General features: G+C 49.5%; 1 protein-coding gene across 50 annotated transcripts in view; it reads right to left on the reverse strand.

Moving 5' to 3' along the window:
• TENM4 (teneurin transmembrane protein 4) overlaps nt 1-27,326 on the reverse strand; it is a 2,941,714-nt gene that overhangs the window by 16,673 nt on the left and 2,897,715 nt on the right. For all 50 annotated transcript variants that reach the window (XM_084975397.1, XM_084975391.1, XM_084975384.1 and 47 more), the window contains 4 exons: nt 24,693-25,570; nt 8,991-9,163; nt 4,241-4,476; nt 212-508 (listed from right to left, as the gene is read on the reverse strand). In XM_084975397.1, the coding sequence (XP_084831523.1) occupies nt 212-508; nt 4,241-4,476; nt 8,991-9,163; nt 24,693-25,570 (1,584 nt within the window). The remainder of the gene's footprint in view (nt 1-211; nt 509-4,240; nt 4,477-8,990; nt 9,164-24,692; nt 25,571-27,326) is intronic.

Raw genomic sequence — 27,326 nt, forward strand, 5'->3', positions numbered from 1 at the left:
CGCCCACTTGCTACACCATGACCCCAACCCATCCAGACGCCTCCTAGGACACCCCCTCTTGGGATGTAGATTTTCCGGAAGATTTCCTTTTGGAGACCAGATGGGTCAGATCTGTCCCACCGAGGTCAGCAGGCTGGGCTGGCCATGGCTGAGCCACGGTGATGGGTCTTCCACACGGCAAGGCCAGGGATGGAGGGAGACAGACACCTGCCTTCTCTAGGTACGTGTAGCTCCATGTCTTCCCATCAGCGAAGATCCTAGACGTGAGGCGACCTGACTGGTCGTACTCCATCCTCTCAGACATGATGCCCCTCTGGATGCCGGCGATGTGGCCCCCTGGGGAGTAGGTCACGTTGACGCCATTCAGCCTACTGCTGGGTGACCAGAGGCTGGGCCGCCCTGCCTGGTCGTAGAGGATCCGGAGGGTGAACTTGCGGTGGTCGTCGTAGATCTTCTCCGTGCGTGTCACGCGGTCAAAGTCCAGAGACAGGAGGTTCCGGTTGTGAACCTGGGGAAGGGGTAGGAGGAAAGAGACACGGAAGCTAGACATTGAGGACTTGGTCTGAGACGCTCCTGAGCAGGGAGGCAGCACAGGTCGTGGATAAGGGTTTGGGCCACTAGTTAGCTCTGAGAAGTCTCTTCATCTGTAAAATGGGTATAATCATGCCAATTACACAATAGGGCTGTGGTGAGGATAAAGACACTGCAGATGCTGGGTAAACAGTTGCTGTTACTGGAGATCTCCCACGTCAGGTCCCAATGCAATTCTCCTAATGAGGACAGAGGGGCAGAGCCTTCTCGACTCCCTCCGGAAAAGGGAGAGGCCAAGGGGGCCGGCACCTCGGTATCTCTGGCCGGGCACCGTGCCTGTGTTTGACACCAGGGAGACCACAGTCAATCCTGTGGCTGGTGAGTGACTGAGACTGGATCTGCTCTCATCCCTGAAACAGGCAGCATCTGATCTGTGGTCCTCTGAGCGATTCCAACCCTCCTCGGGGCTTTGGACTTCCCATCTCCTCTGGGGTCTCTCCTGTCCTCTATGCTTAGGGCTCCTTGTTCAGCCCCGTTAGCTCCCCAGCATCTTCTTCCTCCTGGAGGCTCTGGGAGGCAATGCATGTTTGAATCTGTGATGGCTTCTCTGGCTGTGGCTCAGCTGGGGACACTGTCCTGGGTTTGGGGACATTTTGCTCCAGCCTCTAGGCTCAGGAGCCCCTTTGTGTGATGTCTGCTTACGCTACAAGGTCAGCACATGACTCAGTTTCCTTTCAGAATCAGAAATACAGGGGTCCCGCAGGGGTAGCAACGTGTCAGGGCTTTTCATATTTTAATAAAGAAATAGACTCCAGAGGTCCGTTTCTGTATTTGGACCCACCCCTTAGCAGCGGTGATCCCTGAAACACCGCCGGGTACTCTGGAGCAAAAATGCTCGTTCCCTCTCGTTGGGGCCTGGCCTGATGAGGCCTCTGGGCACATTTTCTGACTCTTCCATTAGTTTCTGCTTAAGTTTGACAAGCAGGTAGGAGGACCCAAGAGGAAACCAGACAATGCAGGTCACACGATGCAAACGCAGGTCATAAGAGGCCCTGTGGGGCCCTGTGTGTGGGACAAACGGACTCAGGTCCAGAATCAAGGCCAGGAGTCGAGAGCCTCATCGCCTCTGTGACTCGCTTTTCTGTGCAACCTTGGACAAGTGCCTTTCCTTCTTTGAGTCTTAGTTTCTTCCCTGGTAAAGCAATAGGGCTGTTGCTAGGACTGGAAAAACCTCAGCCAATTTCCTCGTGGAGGGCTAGGCAGGCAACTTAGAAGGTACTGACTTAATGGTTGCAGTGATTTCCATTAAATGACAGCAAATGATCACGGTCATTCTCAGAGGAAGGAGAGACATGTGTGTCTCCCCCTTTCTCCCCAAACACATTCTAAAGCCTTGAAAATAAGGATTTATAATGACGGTGCTGAGATGACTTTAGCTGTGAATGGCCTGGTTATAATAAGGTTGCCTTCCCAGGGGTAATCAAACACAATTGCAGAAGCAAAAACAGTGTGGCAGACAATTCCCATGAAAAATCAGAGGCGTGGGAGGCTGAAGCTGTGTCCTCTGCAGGGCAGGCAAAGGAAGACACGGGGTCCGCACCACCAACAATGATGGGGGCCTCTCCAAGCATCACTGGGAAGGTCCCCTGTGACCTGCCCCAAGGCGGTGCCACCCAGCCAGCTGTCCCCCTTATCCCCTGGAGGGACCCCAGTGAAGAGGAGGTATACTTCTGCAGCAAAAATTAATAAAATCGAATTAAGAAGCTCGCCAGGGAACCGCCTAATGCTTCCTGTGCTCGGCAGTGGTGGCGATGAGATTATTTCACATCTTTCTTTATTAAAAAAGTTCCCAGTTGTATAAAGAATGAGCCCCATTATGGGGAGGCACACCCGCAACATGCTAATTCCACATGCCACCACCGTGGGTGGCCATTTATTTTGGGAGGCCTCGGAGATGCGGCCACTGGGCTGGAGCGCCATTCATCTCAGGCTGGGAGAGGGACCAATTAATGCCTGGGAAACTTTTGGTCCAGTTCACACGGCAGAGAGGAAACCCTAATAGCACTAATTGCTTCCGTTTATTGAACACCTGGGGTCTTCCAGCCCTGGGCGAGGTGCTTCCAATACATCATCTGGTTTCTGCAGAGGAACCTGGGCCTCAGAGGAGTTGCTCAAGGCTATACATGCGACCCAGGCAGCAATCAAACCCAGGCCAGACGTCCCACTTAGCGCAGCGCCTCAGATACGTGTGTGGGGCTCCTGGGAAATTCACACAGGGGGCTCAGTGAGGCCACAGATGATGGCCACAGAGGACAAAGACAGCGCGCCTTTCTCGGGGAACTAGTGGAAGACTGCTTCGCACAGGAGATAGTTGCTTGAGTTCCTGGCTGTTAGGCAAGGAACACAGGAAGCCTTGTGTTCTGGGCTCTAGTTGTGTGACCTTGAATAAGTCACTTACCCTTTCTGTGTCTGTTGTGAGAACTGGACTATGAGACGGCGTGGCTACTTCTAGTCATGCTTGCTGTCCAGCTACGTGAGTCTGGAAAAATCCCTTCTCTCTCTGGACCCTGATTGCCCCATGTGTGGAACAGGGGTTTACGTGGACTTTCTTTGTGAGAAAGGGCAGGGGGCTCAAGACAGCCACGGTGCCTGAGGATGCTTCTGTGGGGCTGAGGAGCCGGCAGCATCTGACTCAGTTCTCTGCTGCCCTGCAGCTCCCGAGTCCCGACGGAGCACCTGCGTGTGATCTGCGAGGGGCTGTGCTGGAAGCCAGGGCTGGTCCCTGTTTTCACTCTCACCCCATTGCCCTCATTGCCACTGCAGCTGGAAGGAGAAGAAGCTGGGCAGTGGGGTCCTGGGGCAGAGGCCACACTACAGAGATGCTGGAGTGAGGCAGAGAAAGGGCCAAAAAGCACCCTGAGACGCCGGACAGTGGATGCCAAGCCCCTGGCAGTAGCAGCTGTGGTGGCAGCAGCGTGCTGCTCACTTAGGAAGGAGAACTCTGCCTGGGAGGAGACTGTGGCTTTGGCTCCAAAGAGCTAAACTGAAGCTTGGTACATGGTATCAATAGTGATAACAATAATAGTAATAAGAAGAACAATAACAGCGACAACTAGAATAGGTATTTCTGACCATTTATCACGTGCCAGGCTCTGTATGAGGCACTTTACATATTATTTCTCATCCTCGAAGCAACTTGCAAATGGGTCTTAGCTCCATTTTATGGATAATGAAATCCAGCCTTTAAAAATTGCCGTCCTGCCCAAATTCACTCAGGGAATAACAGAAGCTGGAAATCCAACCCAGGCCTGTCTAACATCAAAGGCCGAGATGGTTCTACCAGCATAGTTGATGGATAATGTGAAAAAAAGAATGTGTGTGTGTGTGTGTGTGTGTATACATATATATATGTGACTGGGTCACTTTGCTGGACAGTAGAAATTGACAGAACACTGTAAACCAACAATAATGGAAAAAACAAAATCATAAAATAAAAGAAAGAAAAGCTACATGAGACTCTTACTATGTGTCATTGCCCAACTTACTTTCCCCTTTGCAGATGTGGAAACTGAGCCCAGGGTTCACCTTCGTCCCCAGGGACGGTTTCAAGAACAGAGCCTCTCTCTCCTCCTCCTTCCTCCCCCCGCCCCCCAATGACGCAGGACCCCGCGCCCCCTGAGGCTGAGAGCCCCTGCGTGGCCTTGCTCACCCGAAGCCGGCGCCCGAAGACGGTGACCTGGCCCCGAGCCTGCTCCTTGCGCTGCCGCCACTCCACCAGGTTGAGGCCGTTGTCGATGGGCAGCGTGACGTTCCTCTTGCCCACGGTGGGGTTGACGGTCCCGGCCAGCAGGTGCGGCTCCGTCTGCAGGGCCACCTCCATGCCGTTGGCCAGCAGCAGCCGCAGGGAGCCGTCGGCCCCGATGTAGTAGCTGTTCCGGACCTGGTCTGAGGGACAGACGGGGGACAGTGCTGCTCAGGAGGGCGGAGGATGGAGGCGGGTGTGTGCCCCGCACAGGCCGTGTGATGGTCTTTAAATGTATTTATGTCTCTGGCTATAGAAACAAAACATTGCCATGGAAGAAAACGAGGAAGAACGTGGGGATCCATGAGCTCAATACCCAGACGAAACCACAGAAAACATGTCGGTACATTCCTAGATTTTAGGATAGTTTGAACTTGCAGAGTTAAAAATGGGTGCTTGTAGAGGTTTTCACTGATCATGGTAGTATGTTGTTGAATATTGTTCATAAGTGTTTTTCTTAATGACTGCTTACGATTTCATTGTATGGAAAGACTAAAATTTACTGAATGAGCCCTCAAATAGATATTCGGATTGTTTCCAGTTTTTTAAAATTTTAAGTAATGCTGTGAATAAATATATTTTAAACATTATGGTAAGTGAAAGAAGCCAGACACAAAAGGCCACATCGTGTAGGAATCTGTCCATTTATATTAAATGTCCAGAACAGGCCAGCTTGCAGAGACAGAAGATATATTAGTGCAGAGTGACTGCTAATGGGTATGGGGTTTCTTTTGGGGGGGGATAAAAAATTTCTGAAATTAGTGGTACTGGTTGCACAACTCTGTAAATATTCTAAAACCCATTGAATTATACTCTTTAATAGGGTGGACTTTATAATATGTAATTACATCTTTATTAAAAAATACACCTTTTTAGATAAATCAATGTCTTGATTTGGGGTTATTTAACAAAATAGACTCCTGAAAGTAGCATTATTAGGGCAAAGGGTTGAACATTTTTAAGGCTCTCCCACTAAGGTAACAACACTCTTTACAACGAGGCAAAAAAGAACTCCAACATGTAAATCAATGACAGAATGCCCTAAACACACACACACACACACACACACACACACACACACGTTTTAAATCACTGTCATTTACATGACAATGCATATCATGTGTGAATATATGACAATGACTTAAAAACAGGTATGGTTTTGAAATTTTAAATCTGATTAAAACCTTCAAATTAAGATCTTTACCTAAAAGAACCTTCTGGAGAAAAAGTAAATTTCAGCTGCAAAATGCATGTTGTGTTCTTTCCACAAATGTGTGAGTTTGTGCCGCAGTCACCTGCCTCCTGCCTTCCTGGGCTGTTGCTTCGGATTGATAAATGCTAGCCCAAGTTTTCCCTCAAGGCTCCGCTTAAATGTCATCTCTTCCCAGAAGCGTCCCTTGGTCCTCTGGTCAGAATGAATGCCTCCCCAGCCCTCAGCCTCTTTATGGGTCTCATGAGTAATCTTGCTGCTGAGGAGTGGAGGGCTCCCCGCTCTGAGCGAATGACCTCGCAAACACCCCAGTGCCTCCCGTGAAAGGCACTGCTGCCCAGAGATGCAGAGTATGGACTCGGGGCCAGGCTGCCTGGGTTCCAGTCCCAGCTCTGCCACTCTCTGACCACCAGACTTTGTCCAAATTCCTTAACCCCTCAGGCCTCTGTTTTTTTTGTTTTTTGTTTTTTTCTTTTTAGGGCTGCACACGAAACATATGGAAGTTCCCGGGCTAGGGGTCGAATAGGAGCTGTAGCAGCCGGCCTTCATCACAGCCCCAGCAACTCGGGATCCAAGCCTCATCTGTGACCTACACCATAGCTCACAGAGATGCTGGATCCTTAACCTACTGAGCGAGGCCAGGGATGGAACCTGCACCCGTAGCTGGATTCATTCCTGCTGCGCCACAACGGGAACTCCCAGGCCTCTGTTTATCTGTACAATGGGGATGATGATGGTACCATTTCCTCCAAGGATTAAGGGAGATGATGAGTCTGAAGGGCTGAGGACAGTACTGAGCACCTAGTGTGTGTGACACGGAGGTCAGCTATTACTTGCTGCACACGTGCGGCACTGTGCCGACCACCGTCGCGTCCCTCTCCTGCCATCTCTCCTCCATCTCCCCCGCCCCATCTCCCACATCTGGCAGCGTCAACTGTTCCAGTGCTGCTCAAGGTCCTTCAGTAGCTCCCCCTTGCCTTTAGGTGAGTGCTTAAGAGATGGTGTTGTAGAGTCTGTTTGTCTGGGTCCAAATCTCCTCCTAGGTGTGTGACTTTGGACAAGAGCCACTTAAGCTCCTGATGCCTCAGGGTCTTCATTTGGAAAATGGAGATATTAACTACCTCAGAAGGTGATTGCGAGGATTGAAAAGGATGATGAATGTAAAACACTAAAAACAGACTTCATGCTGAGTATGTGCTCAAAACACTAGCTACCCCTATTCTTATCGTCCGGGCTCAGTCAGCCTTTGCTGGATTGAACCACATGTACACTAGGCCATGTCCAGCAATAGGATGTCGGTTTTGGGGGTACCCTCACTGAATCCTCCCCGCTAGAACGGCAGCACATCAGCCTCTCTCTCTCTCTCTCCCACTTCCTCCTCTCCCCCCATCTTTCTCCCTTTTTCTCTCACACACACAGAATTCTAAAATCTGCCATGCAATGCATTATTCACTGACAATCTGTATTTTGCTTCCTTTGAACGGTGAAAGAGCCCATGTCAATTTCTCTCTTAAAGCTGCTCCTTGCTGAATCCACATATGTCCATTAATGGTGCCTGTGGATGGAACAGCATCTGCAGAGGCTCATCTCAGACGAGCCCCGTTTAATGTGAGCTGTGACTTCCCGAGGCTGCCGCTCATTAGGAGCTGCTTCTTATTTCTTCCCGCAGTTCAGACATAAGATGATACCGAAAGAGCTTTTTACAAAGATGCTACTGAGGCGGTTGCAAAACTGAGCATCTAAGCCTGGTACGGAGGGAGGAAAAAGAGCGTGGCCGAAGCACCAAAGAGGACAAACGGGTACCGTGTTTCCTGGATCCCGAGATGGGCTTTTCCTTTTCACACCTTAATGTTTCTGAAATTGGGGTGTGCCTCCAGTCCTCGTATGGATTTTGAGCAGCGGGCCTCCCTTCCTCTATGTGAAAAGTTGTTCTTAAATGGGTGGTTCATTTTAAAACGGAGGCGAGGTGGCGCTTTTGAATTTAAAAAGTTGCTTATATAGAAAAAGGCCTGCAATGACTTTTGAGAAAAATGCTGCAAGCCAGCTGAGATGTATGGAGGAGATGATTCTGAACCAGAGGGAAGAATACAGGCCTGAAGGATACAATGTCTGGGTGTCTTCAGCCGCCGTGCTGTTCTTAGTCGGGCAGAGGAACCCTGGCTGGCTTGGAATTGGTACCTTTTCTTGGCAATAACCCAGCCAGAGCATAAATGCCTAGGGTCTGTCCCAACCCACTGCAAAGGGTGCTTAGTGGGAAGAAATGCCGGGGCTTGATTTCTCTCTTTAACTGGGAACCGCTAGTGTTCTCTGAGCTTTGTTAAAGGCATGGGACTACATTTGGGAATTAAAAATGCCTGTTAATTACTTAATGAATCCAACAAGTACTTACTGAGCAAGGCTTCATGCTGGTCACTCTCTGTATGTTGTCTAAAGAAACTGAGAACCCTGGGAAGCGGGAATTGTTATTCAGCCCCATTTCCCAGATCCAGAAACTGAGGCTCAGAGAAGAGTGAGACCCCACTCAGTTCCTAAAGGCTAGAACCAGGCACAGGGGCCCCAGAAGGTCCACCCCAGAACTGCTGCTCTCTGCAGGGCCCTGCACCATCCTACATGCATGGCTTCAGCCCGATTTCTTTTCCCAGAGAAGAAATTCCAGGGCCACGACGGTGGGTGGCAGAGTCAGGCATGGAACCGGGGACTTTGACTCCCAGCCCAAGGCTCTTTTTCCTACTTTGCATCAAAGCTTTTGGGAGTATGAGAAAGCCATCTGGAGGCTGGAGAGAAAACATCCAGCAAGTCTTTCCCTAGTGATGGCTCCTTTCTTCTGCTTACTGAGGCCAACAAAGCTGCAAACTCCACGCCGGGTCACCACACCCCATGAGAACAGCTGAGGCGGATAATCCATAGTGAGGTTGCGTCTCTGTGATTTACCGGAAGCTAAAAGATCAACGCACATCAGAGACTGTTTGACGGATACAGAGAAAGGCCTCTAGAGAATCCCAGGAGAGGCGCAGAGCACTCTCACCTGAGCTTCAGAGAGGCCTTCTCACAGCCCAAATCCCTTTCATAATTAGATGTAATTATTCATGGCCTTTGTCCTCCTGCCTGCACCAGAGTGAGAATCAGCCTTTAATCTGGGAGCCACTAGCATGGCAGAATAGTGAGGTCACCTGGATTAGCTGCTAATGGATTCTCTACCCTTTGTTCTGCTGATAATGGGATGAGACAATGAGATATTACTCCGAAGCTTGGGGGAGAGAATTTACAGGGCTCAGCCCAGTGTGTTTTGCAAATTAGGTGGCAAGACAGAGAAAAACCCATTGTCATGCTTTCCTGTTCCTGGGCAGCTGCAGCAGCAGCTTGCGTTGTGTGTCATCCTCTTTCAAAGGGGTCTCCCCACCCCACGGCCTCCAAGTCCTCAAGCCCCCACGCCCCCACCTGGCTTACCTTGCAGCAGCGTGTAGAAGGCACCCGAAGCAGACAGGTTGGTGGTTATGGTGACGTCATCCTTGCTGGAGGTCTCTACCTGGACGTGCACCGAGCTGTCTGTATCACTTCGGAAACTGCTCACCTGGCCAGTAGGGAAGGTCACGTTTGTCAGGCGGCCAAAGCTGTCGTACCTGCAAACCAAGGGGGTGGCTCTGAGTAAAGACACATAATGGTGCTATGGCTGGAACCCCGCTTGTTCTACCTGACGCCGCGGTTTTGCACATCGTGCTTTTCTCGCTGGTCAGACGCATTGCCAAGTCTCCCACATCTCCTTGGATCCGACGCTGCCTGCTGATGATACTCAACTGTAGGCAAAGGACTTACCTCTCTGAGTCTTCCTTTCGTAATTCCGTCAAGTGGAGATGACAACCTCTGCCCTGCCCGCCGCCCAGGACTACCGTGAGGAGTGTGGAGGTGCCCTGCTGCTTTCACTAACACTCACCTGCCCATCAAAGTGAGATGATGGTGCCTGCATGAGACAGATGTGACCCAGAGTCCTAGAGCTGGCCACCCGGAGGCAAGGAGTCCAACTGGATTCTTGAACACTCTCTCAAAATCCCATACAGGTTTCTCCTGCAGAGTGATGGAGAGGGGGCTTCCTAGGAAGCTAGAGATCCTGAGAAAGGGGGACACTGGATTCAAGGGATTCTGTGGCCACCTAAGCAGGTTCGACAGAGGGGCCCTTGCAACCTCTTCGTGTCTAGATTTCACATCTGGCACTGAGCAGCTATGTGTCCGCCGTGCTCAGAACTCTCAGCTTCGCTCTGGTGTGGTCTTTTGGAGGCATCATAATTGAATCTTCATTCTCTTTCCTATTCTCCCGATGACACTAAAAGAAACACCTACCATGACCGAACACCTACATTACAGCGTTCACCTTGCTCAGGTATGGTGCTAGCTGCTTTCCAAAATTCTTTCACTTAATCCTCGCAATCAGTCTAACAAGTATATATTATCTCCTTTTTGGAGGAGGCTCCGAAAGTGGAGTCACCTGCTCAAGGTCACACAGCTAGAAAGCGTGAGAGAGTCCAAACTCCGACTCAGATCTATCTGCTTCCAAGTCGCTACCTGCTTCTCTGTCTTCCATCATACCTCTGCACTGTCTCTTTGCAAGCATCCACTGTGTATGCTCGCCCACCTGCCGCAGGTTGGTTGGGATACGGCAGGGAGTAGGCTAGTCACATTTTAGTTATCATTTGTAATCATGGAAGGGTGAAATATAACAAGGTAGGTTTAAATAGCCTTTTGGCACTTGTGTATGAGTGGGGAAAAAGTTCTTTTCCCCGATGCCATTATTGCTGAGTTAAGCTCAAGCTGGAGGCATGGGTTCAGCTGCATATGCCTCAGGTGCTCTGGCTCTGCCACCAGACTTTTTTCCTGCTTGGATCTTAACACTGGGGTAAAGCTGTTCTCTGGGGCTCTGAGGGATTTAACCGCGGTGAAACGAGAGGCTTGAAGTTCAGCTCCATCCTGGCTCTTCTTCCTTCAACTGGGTCTGGGGAGCTGATGGAACCCCAGGGTCCTGCAGCTTCTATGGTTCCAGGCGCCACTTGGTAGATGAGCCAAGGCAGGTCTTGGCCGAGCAATTTCTGCTCAAGGTCAGATTTCGATGCTGCATGGATTCTGCCATCTGCCAACTCCTCCTGTCCCCGTGGCTGGTCCTGATCATGGCACTCTTTACACGGGATGATAACAGTCCCGGGCACAGTCTGCCACAGAGGAGGTGTTGGTGATGGTTTTTGAATCAATCACCCCAGTCCTCGCCCTAAGGCTGGCTCTGGGGGAAGGGCCACGGGGCTTTGGGAACGTTGACTCTCTGTTGCCGAGGCCTGAGGAAGGGGAGTGGGAGCCCCTTCCAAGACGGCGAGCAGAGCAGGGGTCTCTACCAGGTACCTCCGCCCAGGCTTGCTGGGGCAGGGCTGTGGGGCTGTAGCAGTCGTTTGGTTTCTCTGAGAGGCAGGTAAGGGGTTTGGAAACCTGTTTCCTGATTGCTCATTTTTTTCCCCCTTTGTGCGGAGTCAGGTTCTTTGCAAAGAAAGGTCAGTCTGGCTTCATGGAGGGAGACAGTGGGGCTTGATCTGGACTGGAGGGTGGATGGTGTAGACGCCCCTCAGAGCCTGGGGAGGGGGCAATTTGGAGACACTGCTGCAGGAAGGAGGGCGCGTCTGGGGGAAAGACCTGGAACGTCTACGCTTAGGCCCCTCTCACCTGGAGACTCCCAGCTCTGTCATGATAACTCTGGGGGAGGCTGGGGTTCTTTTTAATCCTTTATGGCTGCTGGCAAGTTGGACAGGAAGGAATTTCACAAAAACATTCACAGTGGTCCTCTCTGGGAGACAGAATTATAGGTGATCTTAGTTGCTTATTTATATGTATTTCATATTCCCAATATTTCCTATAATTACATGGATTATTTTAATAATCAGACAAGTGCTGTGACAGACCAAGTAATGCCTCAGGAGCATGGCCACCTTAGGGAAGAGGACTTTTTAAATTACTGGTGTTTTAGAGGAATGGATAAAGATGTGGTACATATATACAATGGAATATTACTCAGCCATAAAAAAGAATAAAACAATGCCTGTTTGCAGCAACATAGATGGACGTAGAGATTATCATACTAAGTTAGTGAAAGACAAAAATCATATGATATCATTTATATGTGGGATCTAACAAAAGGATACAAATGCACTTACTTGCAAAAGAGAAATGGAGTCAGTCTTTGAAAACAAATTCATGGTTACCAAAGGGGACAAGTAGCGGGGGAGGGATGGTCTGGAGGTTTGGGACTGGCATATGCACCCTGTGGTATATGGAATGAGTGGTCAATGGGGAACTACTGTACAGCACAAGCAACGCTACCTAATATTCTGTGATAATCTACACAGGCAAAGAATCTGAAAGAGAATGGATGTGTGTATATGTATAACTGAATCCCTTTGTGGCGCAGCAGAAATTATCGCAAGTTTATAAACCAACCACATTTCAATCAAAGTTTAAAAAATGAAAAAAAAAAAAAGACTGGCTTTTGTAGAAATCTCACTTATAGGATATTTCCCAATATCAACCTCTAGGCCTTTTTAGTAAAATATCACAAGGACACCCTACATTTCTGAGACAAAAATCAAGACTCGCCTTCCTTGGAGCTCCCGTCATGGCTCAGTGGTTAACGAATCCGACTAGGAACCATGAGGTTGCAGGTTCGGTCCCTGCCCTTGCTCAGTGGGTTGCCGTGAGCTGTGGTGTAGGTTGCAGATGCAGCTCGGATCCCGCGTTGCTGTGGCTCTGGCGTAGGCTGGTGGCTATAGCTCCAATTCGACCCCTAGCATGGGAACCTCCATATGCCGCAGGAGTGGCCCAAGAAATGGCAAAAAGACAAAAAAAAAAAAAAAAAAAAAAAAAAAGACTATTCACCCCTCAAACTGGCTCTGCTTTGGTCATCTAAACTATATCTGTGGTCTTTGAGAAAGCCGAGTGCTGTCAGATCTCAAGTCATCTTGGAAATTGATAGGAAGATCCATTTCAGCCCAACAATTTCAGTGAATGGACGTGCTGCTCCCGTTTGCTTCTTCGACACCATCTATACATTCTGTGTTTTTCCTTTCACCTCTCTTTTTAGGGCTTCACCTGCGGCATAGGGAAGTTCTCAGGCGAGGGGATGAATCAGAACTGCAGCTGTTGGCCTGTGCCACAGCTATGGCAAAGTGGGATCTGAGCAGCATCTGTGACCTATGCTCCAGTTTGTGGCAATGCTGGATCCTTAACCCACTGAGCAAAGTTAGGGATCAAACCCAAATCCTCATGGATGCTAGTCGGGGTGTTAACCCTCTGGGCCACAACAGGAACTCCCCCGTACATGCTCTGATCACTCTCATTTCCTGACCTGACTAGACAAGAAAGAGTTTATTACACCTAGAAGGAAATACTTAAAGAAGAGTTTTGGAGTCTGGAAACAGGTAAGACTGGACAGACAGTGATTAATTAGAGGTCAGCTGCCACTTGAGAAAGCCCTCCCCCGCATGCCTGTCCTGTCTCCTCCCCATGATACTCTGGCATGGCTCTGTCACACAATGTGTCCCCTGCATTATAACAGCTGACATACAACAGGCCTCCTGCTTTGGCCTCGGAGGGCTTGAGTTGGGACAGGGCTGTGGAGTAAGCTGGCCAGGCTGGGAATCTGGATCCCACCACTTGCTGGCAACAGGACCCTAGAGGACTGGCCCTCGGTTCATCTCAGCTTCCCCAGCCCAGGGACTGGCAGAGAGGAGGTGGGCAGCCAATGTGGGCTGAACAAATAAATGAATGTGTGATTGCTCATGGGCGGCCTCTTTCCTACGCTGGCGGCAGAGATATGATTCACTCACATGATGCACCCCCCCCAAGAGGACCCAACAGAAGTTTGACACACAGTAGGTCCATGAGAAACACGTGCTGAATGCACAGACAGAAACGACCGCTCTCCATGAACAGTGCTCCAGCAATCTCCGTAAGCATCTCCCCAGCGTTTTAGTCTCTGAGATAGAAAGAGGCTTTGCATAAAGGCAGACAATTGTAATTATTATTGAAGGTGGCCTGTGATACATAATTAAATTGAGCCTGAAGACAAAACAATGAAAAGGCCCCATGTCTTCAAGATCTGGTTTTATTTTATCTGAGATGGCTAAAAAACAGTAATTTCCACTCCTCACATTTTCCATTAGAGGGGCTGAACGTCTTAATTAAATGAACATCAAACTGAACAGCCAATTTATAGAATTTCCTTGTCTCTTATTCATTCATCTCAGAGCCTTCTAGAGCTTAAGAAATGCCACCGGATGGGTGGCTCTGCCGCCGGATCAATACCCGTGATTATCCCATCGGAACACTGCCGCTTCTGCCTCTGCTCTGCGGGGAAGGAGTTGGAGCGGCCCACCCTCCGGACCTTGATTTTTGCCTTTGGCCCTGTGGCCCCCTCGGCGAGATCTTTTCTCTTCCTGCTACAGACTTGCTAAGAGAAAGGAGGCTTGTGTTACCCATCAGAGTGTTGGGGGCCAGGTCTCTTGCCCAGATGCCAAGCGGCTGCCTCAAACCCTGGCCCCGTGATGGACCACTTCTAGGCAATAGCTTAGATACGTTTATTTGCAGCATGACGTACATGACTGGCCTATTTTCTTCCTTTCCATCCAAGAGGAAAAGAAGGTACCTGTTGGTTGGGAAGGTCCTTGGAGCCTTTGAATCCAGGCTCTACACCCAAGAGGGTGGGCACTCAGATCTGTTTTCCTGCTAACCGTCCAACCTCTGCTACATATTGTATTATTTCAGGCAGGTAATATAACAACCTTTGGGCGCCTCTGTTTTCTCCTCTATAAAACCAGGATAATCATACCTGTCTCCATGAGATATTGTGAGGATCAGACAAGGTAACAATTTAAAAAATGAAATGCGGCGTTCCCACTGTGGCTCCGCAGTAACAAACCCAGCTAGTATCCATGAGGATGTGGGTTCAATCCCTGGCCTCACTCACTGGGTTAAGGATCTGGCATTGCCGTGAGTTGTGGGGTAGGTCACAGACTCAGCTCCGATCTGGCGTTGTTGTGGCTGTGGTGTAGGTTGGCGGCTGCAGCTCTGATTTAACCCCTAGCCTGGGAACTTCCACATGCTGCGGGTGCAGTCCTTAAAAAAAGAAAAAGAAAAAGAAATGCAAGTTCCTCCCAGGGCCTGCAGGACCCCGTAAGACTGCCCTCACTAGAATGTCAGCTCCCTTAGGAAGGGACTTGGTTTGCTCACTGATGTATCCCCAGAACTTAGAAGAGCGCCTGGCATACAGCAGATGCTCAATAATGTGAATGCATATTGGTTGAATGACCTGTTCCTTCCTGCTTCTGCTCTAGTTTCACCTTGAACCCTGTTCCTTTGTACGTCCTGCATTCCAAACACATGGGGAGCTCCCACCTACCGTCCCTTGCTGGGAAGGCTCTGCCCTCCAATCTTGGTAGGGCTAGTTCCTTTCACTATTCCTGCTTTAGTTCAGTTGTTATTATTTCAGCAAGGCCTTCCCAGGCCCCCCTTTCTGATGGGTCCTCCCACCTCTACCGCATTACCTTATGCTACTGTCTTCGCTCCCCTTACCGTCTTGTTTATCCGTTTACTTGTTTGCGGTCTGTCTTTTCCCCCTAGAATAGAAGCTCCATGAAGGCAGGGGCCTGGTTTGTGTTCCCAGTGCCCAACAGAGGACCCAGCATATACAAAACTCTCAATACAAATTTCCTGGCTGGATGAATGAATGGCTGAATAAATAGTCCATTGTAGCTATTATTACTGTTTTTCAATACCTGGTCTGAGAAGAACAGAATTCCACCCCATTACCTCCCTACTCTCTGTCGGAGGAAGAGGAAGTTCACTCATATTCATACAGCACATTTTAGGTCCCAAGCACTGTGCTCATAACCATCCCACAAGGAAGCCGTTATTATACCCATTTCACAGGTGGTGAAGCTGAGGCTCAGAAAGGATAAACAACTCGCCTAAGAGCTCGCAGAGGAGTAAAGATTCTGTCAGGTCTGTCTGACCTTAAAGTCTGCGTTCCTTCTTTCTTTTTTGGCTGCCCTGCAGCACATGGACGTTCCTGGGCCAGGAATCACATCCGAGCCACAGGTGCGACCTATGCCGAAGCAGTGGCAACCTGGGATCCTTAACCTGCTGTGCTGGGCCAGGGATCGAGCCCGCATCCAAACACAGCCAGAGATGCTGCCGATCCCACTGTGCCACAGGGGGAACTCCAAAGCCTGTGTTCTTTCATCAAGCTTCCCGTAAAGATGCCGCTTCACATCGAAAGCTTTGTGCTCAGCTATGTTAAAGAAAAGATTGTGTTTGGAAATCTCAAGGAGATCAAGAAGACTGACGGTTTTCTCCGCAAGAGGCTTTGCTTTGCTGCCACTACGACTGACTTTGCAGCGCTCCAAGCCCCCAGCCGGGGTTGGCGGGGTGGGGACGGAGACGGCCAGGTGACTGGCTTCTCATTATTTCCTTCCACTGGCTTTTCTTCACTCCGTTTCCCCAAAGCATCTCTGGAGCACGGGGAAAGAACACACATAAAAGATTCATAGAGTGGCTGTGAACTTGGCTCTCAGAAGAGGACCACTAAAGGGTATCTTCACACACACTGCAAGGCTTTCTTCTTCACACTCAATACTTCACATCTTGAGCCATTTTACTATGTGCGGCTGGTGAGGAAAATGCCACATGGCCTCTCAGATACTAAACTTTTGCTCATCAGGGACTGTGGGTTGGAAAATAAAGATTTGATTTTTATGACTTTCATCTGTGATTGTTTTAAACCACATCATCATCGGCGAGAGGAAATGGCCACTGTATCCTCCGTGAATGATCAGAGCTCACAGCCCATGCACAGCAATGGTTCCCTTGGCCGCCAGTCCCTGCAATAGATGGCATCACCCCACCATTAGCTACCCCAAAACTGAAGCAGAGCCAGGCTACTTTTTGGCTTCTGCAATACAAACTTTCCTTGCTGCCCATTTCCCATTTTAAGAATTAAGTTTCAACAATGAATTGTAGCCTTCAGGGTTTTTCTTTTTCTTTTTAGGGCCACTCCTGCAGCATATGGAAGTTCCCAGGCTAAGGGTCACATCAGAGCTACAGCTGCCGGCCTACGCCACAGCAACAGCAACGCCAGATCTGAGCTGCATCTGTGACCTCTGTTACAACTTGTGGCAACACCGGATCCTTAACCCACTGAATGAAGGCAGGGATTGAACCCCCATCTTCATGGATGCTGGTCAGGTTCTTAACCTGCTGAACCACACTGGGAACTCTCACCTTCAGGATTTCTAAAATCTGGCCCATCCTGCCCAGTAGGTCTTAGCTCTCACTGGTGTTGGACTAGGGGTCATGCATCTGGTAGAAGGTAGTTAGGGTTCAGGTACCTTTGGATTGAATCCTGGCTCTGCCACTTAGCTGTGCCATGTCCTGGGGTCAGGCAATGTCTGGATGTTTATCCTCTGTTTCCTCCTCAGATCCATTCTCTGCCCTTCCCTGTATTCAGAGGGGCTGACCCGACAGACTGCATCCCTGGGGTGTCCCTTGCTGGCTTGCTTTGGTTGGGTTCAGCCAATGGTAGGCAAGGCAAGAGACCAGAGGTCAAAAGGAGGTTTTCCTTTGCTCCCTGTCTCCTTCAGTGTCATATTTCTTTCTTCTTTTCTTTCTTTTTTTTTTTTTTTTTTTTTTTTTTTTTTGTCTTTTTGCCATTTCTTGGGCCCCTCCCGCGGCACATGGAGGTTTCCAGGCTAGGGGTCGAATTGGAGCTGTAGCCACCAGCCTACGCCAGAGCCATAGCAACACGGGATCCAAGCCGCGTCTGCAACCTACACCACAGCTCACAGCAACGCCGGATTGTTAACCCACTGAGCAAGGGCAGGGATCGAACCCGCAACCTCATGGTTCCTAGTCGGATTTGTTAACCACTGCGCCACGACGGGAACTCCCAGTGTCATATTTCTAATCGTAGGTGCATCTACCCACAATTATAGCTTTTACCAGATGGCTTCTCCTTCATGGTTACAGCTCCCACTGGCTTTAATAACAATGTCCTATTCCTTCCCTTCAGCCTGAGGTTGGGTAATGGCTGTTCACTGCTTTTAGTACCGAGGTGCCTTGCCATTTTTCTTGGTTCCCTTCTCCCTGCCTGTACCTCTATAACCTCTCTTCATTTGAAAGCTCTTTTTGCTAGATATAGAATTTTGGGTTGACAGATTTTTTTTTCTTTCTTTCTTTTGTTTTCTAGATTGTATAGTTTCTGAGAGGAAGTCTCCTGTGATTCTTATCTTTGTCCCCTGTAAAAAGGCCTTTTGGGGGGCTTCTCTCAAGATTTTCTCTTTTGTATTCAGCAGTTTGAAGAGGATTTGCGTGGACACATGTGTGTGCATGCACATGTGTGTGCATTTACTCTGGTTGATGTTTTCTGAGATTTGGGGTCTGTAGTTTGGTATCTATCATTACATACAGATAATTCTCAGCCATTATTTCCCCAAATGTTTCTTTTTTCTTTTTCTTTTTCGTCTTTTTAGGGCCATATCCACAGCATGTGGAAGTTCCCAGGCTAGGGGTCTCATCGGAGCTGCAGCTGCTGGCCCACACCACAGCCAGAGCAATGCAGGATCTGAGCCACATCTGTGACCTACACCACAGCTCACAGCAATGTAAGATCCTTAACCTGCTGAGCGAGGCCAGTGATCCAAGCCAGGTCCTCATGGATGTTAGGTTCATTACCACTGAGCCATGGTGGTGACTCCTCTCCAAATGTTTCTTCTACCTTGTTCTTTCTCTCTTCTTCTGGAATTCCCATTACACGTGCATTCAACCAGTTGACATGCCCCCGTTCTCGGAGGCCACATTTTGTCCTGCTTTTCCCTCTGTGTTTCTGCTGGGATCATTTCTACTGACCTATATCCTCTCCCCAGCTGCGTCAAGTTTACTGATAAACCCGTCAAAGGCAGTCTTCACTTCTGCAACTATGTTTTTCATTTCCAGCATTTCCATTCGATTCTCTCTTGTAGTTTCCCTTTCTCTGCTGAAATTATCCATCTGACTTCGCATGAGGTTCACCTTTTCTGTTAGAGCTTTTAATAATTTTAGTTATTTTAAATTTCTGCAAGAGTTTCAACATCTGTGGAGTGTGGTTGTGATGATGCCTTTGTCTCTAGGGAGTGTGTCGCTTTTTCGGGTCTTTGTGTATGTTCAGTTGAAAGTGTGACACTTTGTGTGGCACAGTTGAGATTGTGACGGTAGGTTTGGGGTATAAGTTTTTTCTGCTTGGACTTTAGAGAGGGAGTTTAAGTTACTTTAGTTAGGATTTGGGCTGGCTTTGAAATGTATTATTTCTGTGGTTAACCTTAGCGAGTCATAGGCTTTAAATTCCTCCAGCAATACCCTGTGTTTAGGGTGTGAAACCGATTTGTCAGAGGTTTTTTTTTTTTAAATGTGTCTACTCTACTCTCAGCTTCAGGTCCCTTCTTCATGCTGGGTCTTACAAAGGGTTTCTTTCCCGGCTGTGTCCCTTTATTTTCTCCTTCTCAGCAGTATTCTCCTTTTCATTGTTATGTTTAGCATTTTAGGTTCAGGTGGGGGCTGAGCTTGAGGGAGTTCTCAACTGTTCTGATTAAGCTTCAGTCTTACAGGCACAAGGCCCTGAGTTTCAGGAGTGTTCAGTGTTCAGGCTGTTCTTCTGGGCCCCATTACACATTCCTGCTTCTCTTCCACCAGGAGTTTAATAATGTTTTTCTTCCTTTACTCAGCTGCAATGGGTTTTGCCAGTGCTTGAGTAGAGTGTTTCATTGTCCTTCTCTGCACAGATTAAAGCTTTTGTTCCATCTGGGAGATCGGGTGAGAAGGGTGCGGGTGGAGCAGGCAGAAATTTGCGCCCCTCCCTCAGCGTCAACCACTGGGGACACTGTCTTAGATCTTTCCCTACTCTTTTCTGTGCGTATCTGGTGGGGGTTGTGGAAAAAGTTCTGGAGGGTGTAGACCCACCCAATTTCCGCAGCCTCCAAGCCCTTCACACTCTCTTGTCAGTACACACTTCATTTGTACTTATTCATTTACCTATTGACGGCCACAGCATGCAGTGGCTTGATGTGGGATCTCAGTTCCCAGACTAGGAATTGAACCCAGGCCAAGGGTGAAAGCGCCAAGTCCTAACCGCTGTTCCACCAGAGCACTCCCCACTTCGCCTTTATACACATGGCAGGCTGAACGCTTCCTCCCAGTGAATGTGCATCCACCCCAGGCGAGCTCCTGCTCACGTCCTGCCTGTGACGTGACACTCTGGCTGTCCTTGGTTTTGGCCACTTGGTTGCCCTGTGACCTCAGAGGAGGAGATGAAGGAAAGCTCATGAATTTGCCACTTATCTGGTGTATTTTCGTTGTACTGTTGGGAACCATGCTCCTTCTAGCTCTGACATCCTCAGGCAAAAACTGGAAGCCAAGTCTCTTCCCTGGAACCATTCGAATTGAATTCTGTTCCCCGCTGGGAGCACTGACAACGCTGGAGCTGCGATAAAAAGCTAGTATTTTTCTCACTACAGCGTATTTTGTTCTTCCTTTCTTTATCTCCCTTCCTCCTGAATTTACATTTCATTCATAAAATATGTACTGAGCACCTACTGAGTGGCACACCCCAAGCTTGTGCAGAGATAAATTAGGGTCTCAGAGGAGTTAGCTCGAGCATAGGGAATGACAGGAGCTGTCACAGGGCACCCCAGGGGAGCCAGAGCTGCTTTCCCCATGGAGCTCACTGACACTGGCTGCTCATGCCCACCCAGCAAGCCAATTTTGGAAACTGCCTCATGCTTATTGAGCCATTTTCTTAGCCACCAAATGCCATCTGCTTGGGAGCCCAAGTCTGAAATGAATGATGCCACACACTGGAGATGAGGTTTCCTACCAGCAGACCCGTGGGCTGAGGGGAGAAAAGTAACCTTGCTTCCCCCAGACCTGTGAACTCTAAGTCAAGTTGCTCCAAAGTGTGAAGTTTATGTTAGATGTATTATTTAATCTTTGAGACGGTCGATAAAGCCAACTTAAAAGTTGTTTCAGTGATAGCCCATGTCACAGGCAAGTCTGGGATGATTTTTTTTTTTTTTTTAAATACTACAACATTTAGTTTTAGAACCTATTACGCTGCCTCATGGGGCTAAAAGTAGAAACTTCCCTGGAGCAATGTGCATTGGCAGAATCTGTCCAAATCTGTGTTGATACACACCATAACGATAATAATGTCATACCTCTTTTTTTTTTTTTTTTTTTTTTTTGCTTTTTAGGGCTGCATCTGCAGCGTATGGAAGTTTCCAGGTTAGGGGTTGAATCGGAGCCACAGCTGCCAGCCTCTACCACAGCCACAGCAACACGGGATCTGAGCTGCATCTTTGACCTACACCACAGCTCACGACAACAGTGGATCCTTAACCCACTGAGCGAGGCCAGGGATGGAACCTGCATTCTCATGGTTATTACTATTCAGGTTCGTTACCACTGAGCCACAAGGGGAACTCCCACACACTTATTTCTTGGGAACATTATAATTTCCAAGGTATTTGCACTTTGAGTATTTATTTAGTTTTTTGATCCTCAAAATGGCCCTGAAATGGGGGTAGATGAGGCGTAATTTCTGTTTGGCTGAGGCTTGGTCTGGAAGCCAGCCTGCCTCTGACTCAAATGGCAAACCTCCAGTAAAAACAGGTATCTGATACCCTGGCTTTGTGCACAGTCTGAGCTGAACCATTTTTCTTTGACCCTTTCTACATGCTTTTTTTCAAGACCATTTTGGATACTCCAAGCCCTTTTCCAGGTCACACGTTGGTCCCTGAGACTTGACACTCACTCGGCTCTCCTGGTCACCCTCTAATGCCTGCCTGCTTCAAAGAGAACGTTTGTGCTCCTTGATTAGTTTACTCACAGCTGCTCCCAGGCAGTCCTTTTCACACCCAAACACCATCTCTGCAATTACTTGCACTGCCTTGAATATTGCCTGAAATAATAATAACAACAGCTCTTGCTGGAGTATTTATGCATTGCGTTTTCTACATTTTATCTCTCTGAAGTTTTCAATCTCAGACTCTATCCCTAAGAAAAAGGTACTATTTTAATCCCCAGCATACACTTACCTTACAGAGTATTTAAGTGAACCCAGTCCGTGTGTGGGGGAACCACTGACTGAAACTGCTCACCTTCCGCAGGCGTAAAAATAACTGCTCCGCAAGGTGCCTCACAACAGGAGGCCCTGCTAAGGAGCGTGGTGGTGCCCCCCAATTAACAGGGAGAATTTGGGAGGGGCCCAGAGGAGGGAGGAGACCACCAACCTCCCAGAATCCTTCGCGCTGGAATCCGTCTTGGCTGAGAGGGGTGCGCGCCACGGGAAGGACCCTGAGTCCGACTGACGTGGGCCGAGCAAGATGACTGGCCAGAGACAATCGAGAAACTAACCCCATTCCTATGAAACCTGAGGCCGTGAGCCACCGGGCAGAGCCGTTCTCCTGGGCTCCCCGATCCTGCTGCTCTCCACCCGGGCGCCCCCTCCCCACCCAGTCTTCTGCTCTGTCAGCAGGCGTGTCTCCTCAGATCATCCATTTCTGAGTGACAGACAAGAGTCCGTGATCGGGCCCTGCAAAGGGTCCCCCTTCTTGCAGCAAGTGTAGCTGAAAGAACATGGACTTGTGTTCTGCCTCTGCTGTGTACTCACTGTGTGATCTTAGACGAGTCACCTAATCTCCCTGTGCCTCGCTTTGATCATCTGTAAAAACTGGGATGGATAATTCCTACCAACTGAGGTTGCTGGGAAGGTTAAAAGGGAAAGGAGCCTGGCGCACAGTAGGATCTCAGAAAAGGTGAGTTTCTTTTTTTCTCTTAGGGCTTTGCCACTCCCGAGTACTGGTATTAAGCGGATACTTTGGATTTCTAAATGCTACTTTATAAAAAGAGACGGTATTTAACTTTTCCTTCTTCATCAAACATCAAATGCAGCTGTATCTTTCATTAAGGGGAGACAGGGAAGGGGGAAGAGGTGTAGGAAATAGTTTTCAGTTTCAGGGCTGGCTGAGACTAATGGCCACACCGACGTGTAAGCCTCCAGTTTGGGATTTGAGGGCACGACCTTGGGAACTAATTGAGTCCCTGATTTGCTCTGACAAAGAAACCCCTGTATTGGCTAAATAATGTATAAAAAGAGTTCCATTGGGCAAAAGGGGGGAAAGTGAATTATTTAACGTATTTCCATTTCAATGAGTTAATCAAGATAATGGCTGTTTTCCTGGATCTTTGTCTTTGTAAGTCATGAGGCCTTTGTTTGGAGAAAAGGGGTTTAGCCAGTGAACTTTGTACAGACTGCTGTGACTTTTTTTTTTTTTTTTTTCTTTTGGTGCAAACTGCAGCTCTGTTGGCTTTGGACTCCAGGACTGTGAGGAACTGATGCTTGATCAAGCTTGAGAAGAACTTATGGTTCACGGACTCGGGTTCATGTGGGATCAACAAACTCAGCAAGGGGCAGCAGGGCAGAGCTGCAAGAGCAGGAGCTCCAGCCTCAGAGAGACTTCGGTGACGAACTCCGTCCTGCCCTGTCCTCACTGCGGAACGGGGGACAAATGAGCCTCTCTGAGCCCGTTTCTGTTTCCGGAAAACAGATATGGTCCCCCACCTTCCTCCGGGAGCTACTGTGAGGACGGAATGCAATAATGCCGTTCCCAGCCCGTCACTGATGCACAACGAGGCTACTCCCCGTCCCCATGAACTTGTCTAATGTCACATACTGGACAGCCTCAGTGGTGGGGAACACGGCTAAGGCCGCAAAAAGAAGCGGGAAAAAAATCTACGGAGAGAAAGAGATGTTAAGATGTCCATCCATGGAAGTTCCCTTCATGGCTCAGGGGTTAATGAACCTGACTAGGATCCATGAGGATGTAGGTTCCATCCCTGGCCTTGCTCAGTGGGTTAAGGATCCGGCATTGCCTGTGGTGTAGGTTGCAGACGTGGCTCGGATCCCGCGTTGCTATGGCTGTGGCGTAGGCCCGCAGCGGTAGCTCCGACTCAACCCCTAGCCTGGAAACTTCCATATGCCACGAGTGTGTCCCTAAAAAAAAAAAAAAGGGCAAAAAAAAAAAAAGGTCCATTCATTAAAACATATGTTTATATAAGGAACATATGCACACAGCACACATATACATAAAACATATGCATGTATATGTGTATATATACACATGTTATACATGGAACAACACATACATATACACACATGTATGTATATTTAATTTTGGTGAGGATTATAAAAGCTGAATGGCTGGTACTCTGACCACACCACTTTAGCAGCCCCACTCTGAAGAGAACTGAGGTACTCGAGTCGGCCACCACGACTGACACAGTGACATGCTGTCGTCACACGGAGGGAGGAGGTGGTAAAACTACTGATTAGGCACAGAAGCTCATGAAAGAATCACTTGGGGCAGAGATGAAGGGTTCTGTAGCTTCACTTCCCGGAAGCTATCTTCATGGTGCAGCATCAAATGCATTGCTGTTGTTTCTTATTAATGGCCCTGACTCATAAAAGAAAGATTTCATTATACCTATAAAATGTGTCTGGGAAGGGAGCCATGTAATGCGCTGCATAAATTCCACCCCAAATGCGAAACGTGAAAGAAACTTTTTTGCACCTCGAAGATGTGGGCTTTGCTTATGTGGACAATTCCTCCACATGGACCTGTTCCTTCCCCCACCGCCACAGTTCTGCACGGTGATCATATAAAGATGCTAACGCTTTCCCAGGTTCTTTTCATCCACACCACTTGCCTGCGGTATGTGGGGCAGGACTCTCTCGCTTCCGGTTCACAGTGGTGGAAACTGAGGTCTATCTAGAGCGATTAAGTCCGTGACAGAGGTGAGAATCAAGCCCCTCTCTTCTGACTCCCAAGCTCACGCCTTTTCCTCTATCCCACGTTCCTTCCTAGGAGCAATCGTCTGGGTGATTAACATGCAGAACACATACTTGGCGATGGCGTGCATCCCGAAGAAATGAAAATAAACTGCACCCGCACATTAACACCCGTGGGTCATCCGTTCCCTTCTAATCCGACAACGCACCCAGGAAACAAAGCCATCCAGTGGCCTGATCTTGATACTTACTCATAAAATGTTGTCCATCCATTTTCGTTGCTTTTGGTGGCCAGAAGGCCAGAGTTGCCGTGGTACGTCATCATGGCCAGCTCATGTCCTTGGGTGGTCACACTCTTGAGGGCGCTGTTGGTGCCCATGGTCACCCAGTAGACCTGGCCGTCTGGGACCACCAGCCAGAGGGGCATCCCCGTCGAGTCTCTGCGGACGTTCACCATGTTGCCGTTGTTGTCCGTGATGAGCGTGACGTCGCCGTCACCGGTGTAGGTGAAGTTGTACAGGTAATCTCCTGTGGGCAGGCTCTGGGTGTAGAGATGCCTGCCACTGGTGTCAAACAGGTAGAGCTCCTGGTCGATGGGCGAGGACAGCTCGTACATGTTCTGGGTGTTGAGGAAAGGCTTGTTCTTCCTGATAAACCGAATTCGGATATTCCCAAGGTCGGCCACGTAGAGCTCCCCATCGGCACACACGGCCAAGGACGAGGGGGTATTCAGCTTTGCATCCTTGGCATAGCCATCGTCTCCAGAGAAACAATCGCAGTTGGCATCATTTTTACAGTCGCAGCCGCTGGGGGCCCCGGCCACCAGCGAGATCTCTCCGCTGGTGGTGACCTGCCTGATGCGGTTGATCTTCTTCTCGTCGGTCTCCGCAATGTACAGGACCCCGTTGTGAGAGACGGCCAAGGCGGTGGCCGACTCCAGGGTGGCGTGGATGGCCACCTTGCTCAGCAGGAAGTGGTCGATGCCCGGGACCTGGCAGTGCATGGGCCTCCCGGCCACAATGCGCACCTGGTGGTTTTCAGAGATCTGCAGGACCACGTTGTTGTCCAGGACGTAGAGGGAGTTGTCCATTGGGTTGACGGCTAAGTCTGTGGGCCACTCCAGGCGGACCTGGCAACGGAGACACGGACACTCAAACGCCTGGCAAGGCGCCCACCCCTGCCCCTCCCACACCCCGTATGGCCCGTCTCTGTGTCCCAAGTGCCTGCACGTGCAGCCCTGCCGGGTCCTCACAGCCGCCTGTCATCAACCATGGGTATCAGCCCCCGATCATACAGCAACCCGGCGAGAGCTGCCACTGAGACACCTGAGGGTCTATGTCAGACTGATGAAGCACGCAGAAGGGGACCGCAAACAAATCGGCAAGCCGAAAAAGCCTGGGTTCAGATCCTGGTCCCCCCACTTGTGACCTTGGGCAACTTATTTTGCCGCCCTGAGCCTCGACATTCGCATCCATAAAATAGGAATGGCAAGAGTGCAGGGAGTCGGAGCCACCCGAAGAGCTGCAATAATGGCAGCTAATGCTGTGGAGGTGGGAGGGGAGGGCAGGTGGAGTCTGGAGGCTAAAGTGGAGTCGTTCAGAGGCTTAGGGAAGACGCTTTGTGGATTGTTGATATATACATGAAGGATGAGGCTTCAATTCTTTTGAGTTCACGGATTAACACATGGCTGGGTGCTGGGGATGCAAAGACAAAGTAACCCTGGCCCCTGTCTGACAGAGCTCCAGACCCGGGCCCCTCGAATCTGGAAACCTATTTGAGTTACCTGTGATGATTTTAGGAAGTATTAGTGCTCACATCCCACCTCGGAGCAGTTAAGTCAGATCCTTGGGGGTGGGGCTGGGGCGAAGGCAGGAAGGCTTCCTGGGTGATTCTACCGTGGGGGTGGGAATCACAACCGGACTTTTCTCCTTCAAGTGGGGTCACTGCAGAGCAGTGTGGGCAGCGCCTGAGGACTGGTCAGAAGTGCAGGATGGATGAGTTCCTGTCGTGGCTCAGTGGTTAACCAATCCGATAGGAACCATGAGGTTGCGGGTCTGATCCCTGGCCTTGCTCAGTGGGTTAAGGATCCAGTGTTGCTGTGAGCTGTGGTGTAGGTTGCAGACGCGGCTGGGATCCTGTGTTGCTGTGGCTCTGGCGTAGGCCGGCGGCTATAGCTCCGATTAGACTCCCCGCCTGGGAACCTCCATATGCCACGGGAGCGGCTCAAGAAAAGGCAAAAAGACAAAAAATAAAAAAATAAAAAGAAGCGCAGGATGGGTCTGGCCTCACCCCAGACCTGCTGAATCCGAATCTGCATTTCAGCAAAGTCTGGGTGGCTCACGTGCACACCAATGTTGGTGAAACCTGCCTCTAGATAATAGTTTCCAGCACCCAGAGGACAGGCCCACCTGGAAGGATTAAGGAGGCTGGCTGTGGGAAGGAGGGGGTCGGAGGTCCTGGGCCCCACGTCTGAGCCTCCTCGGAGCCAGGCTGGGAGGCTAGCAGGGGTCACAGGGAGCCTTCATTCAGGTGGGCTTGCGGGGGATTGCAGCTGGCAGGCCTGAGGGGAGGATGTTTTGTTTCTTGACTCGGGGGACACGGAGGCTGGGATGTTGGGTATCTCACCCTGGCAGGTGCTGGCACGAAGGGAAGCCCTTTGCCAGCTGTGTTCCCCCGGAGGTCCAGCCACAATGCACATGGGCTGACAGATGCTGCCTCCAGCTGATTTATCTACCCCACCCCTAAGGGCTCCTCACTTTAGGTTCCTTAGCCTCCTAAACATCCTTGACATTTGGTCCACGTGGGGGCTTATTTAAACAATGTGTACCTTTGAAGAAGCAATTTCTCTTCCAGAAATTTCTGCATGTACACCACTGTCTACTGAG

This window comes from Sus scrofa, chromosome 9 (assembly GCF_054392235.1).
Source record: "Sus scrofa isolate SSC_HxYL_T2T_F1_AM1 chromosome 9, Sscrofa_HxYL_maternal_Yorkshire_Landrace_v2.0, whole genome shotgun sequence".
In the NCBI taxonomy this organism is placed as follows: Eukaryota; Metazoa; Chordata; class Mammalia; order Artiodactyla; family Suidae; genus Sus; species Sus scrofa.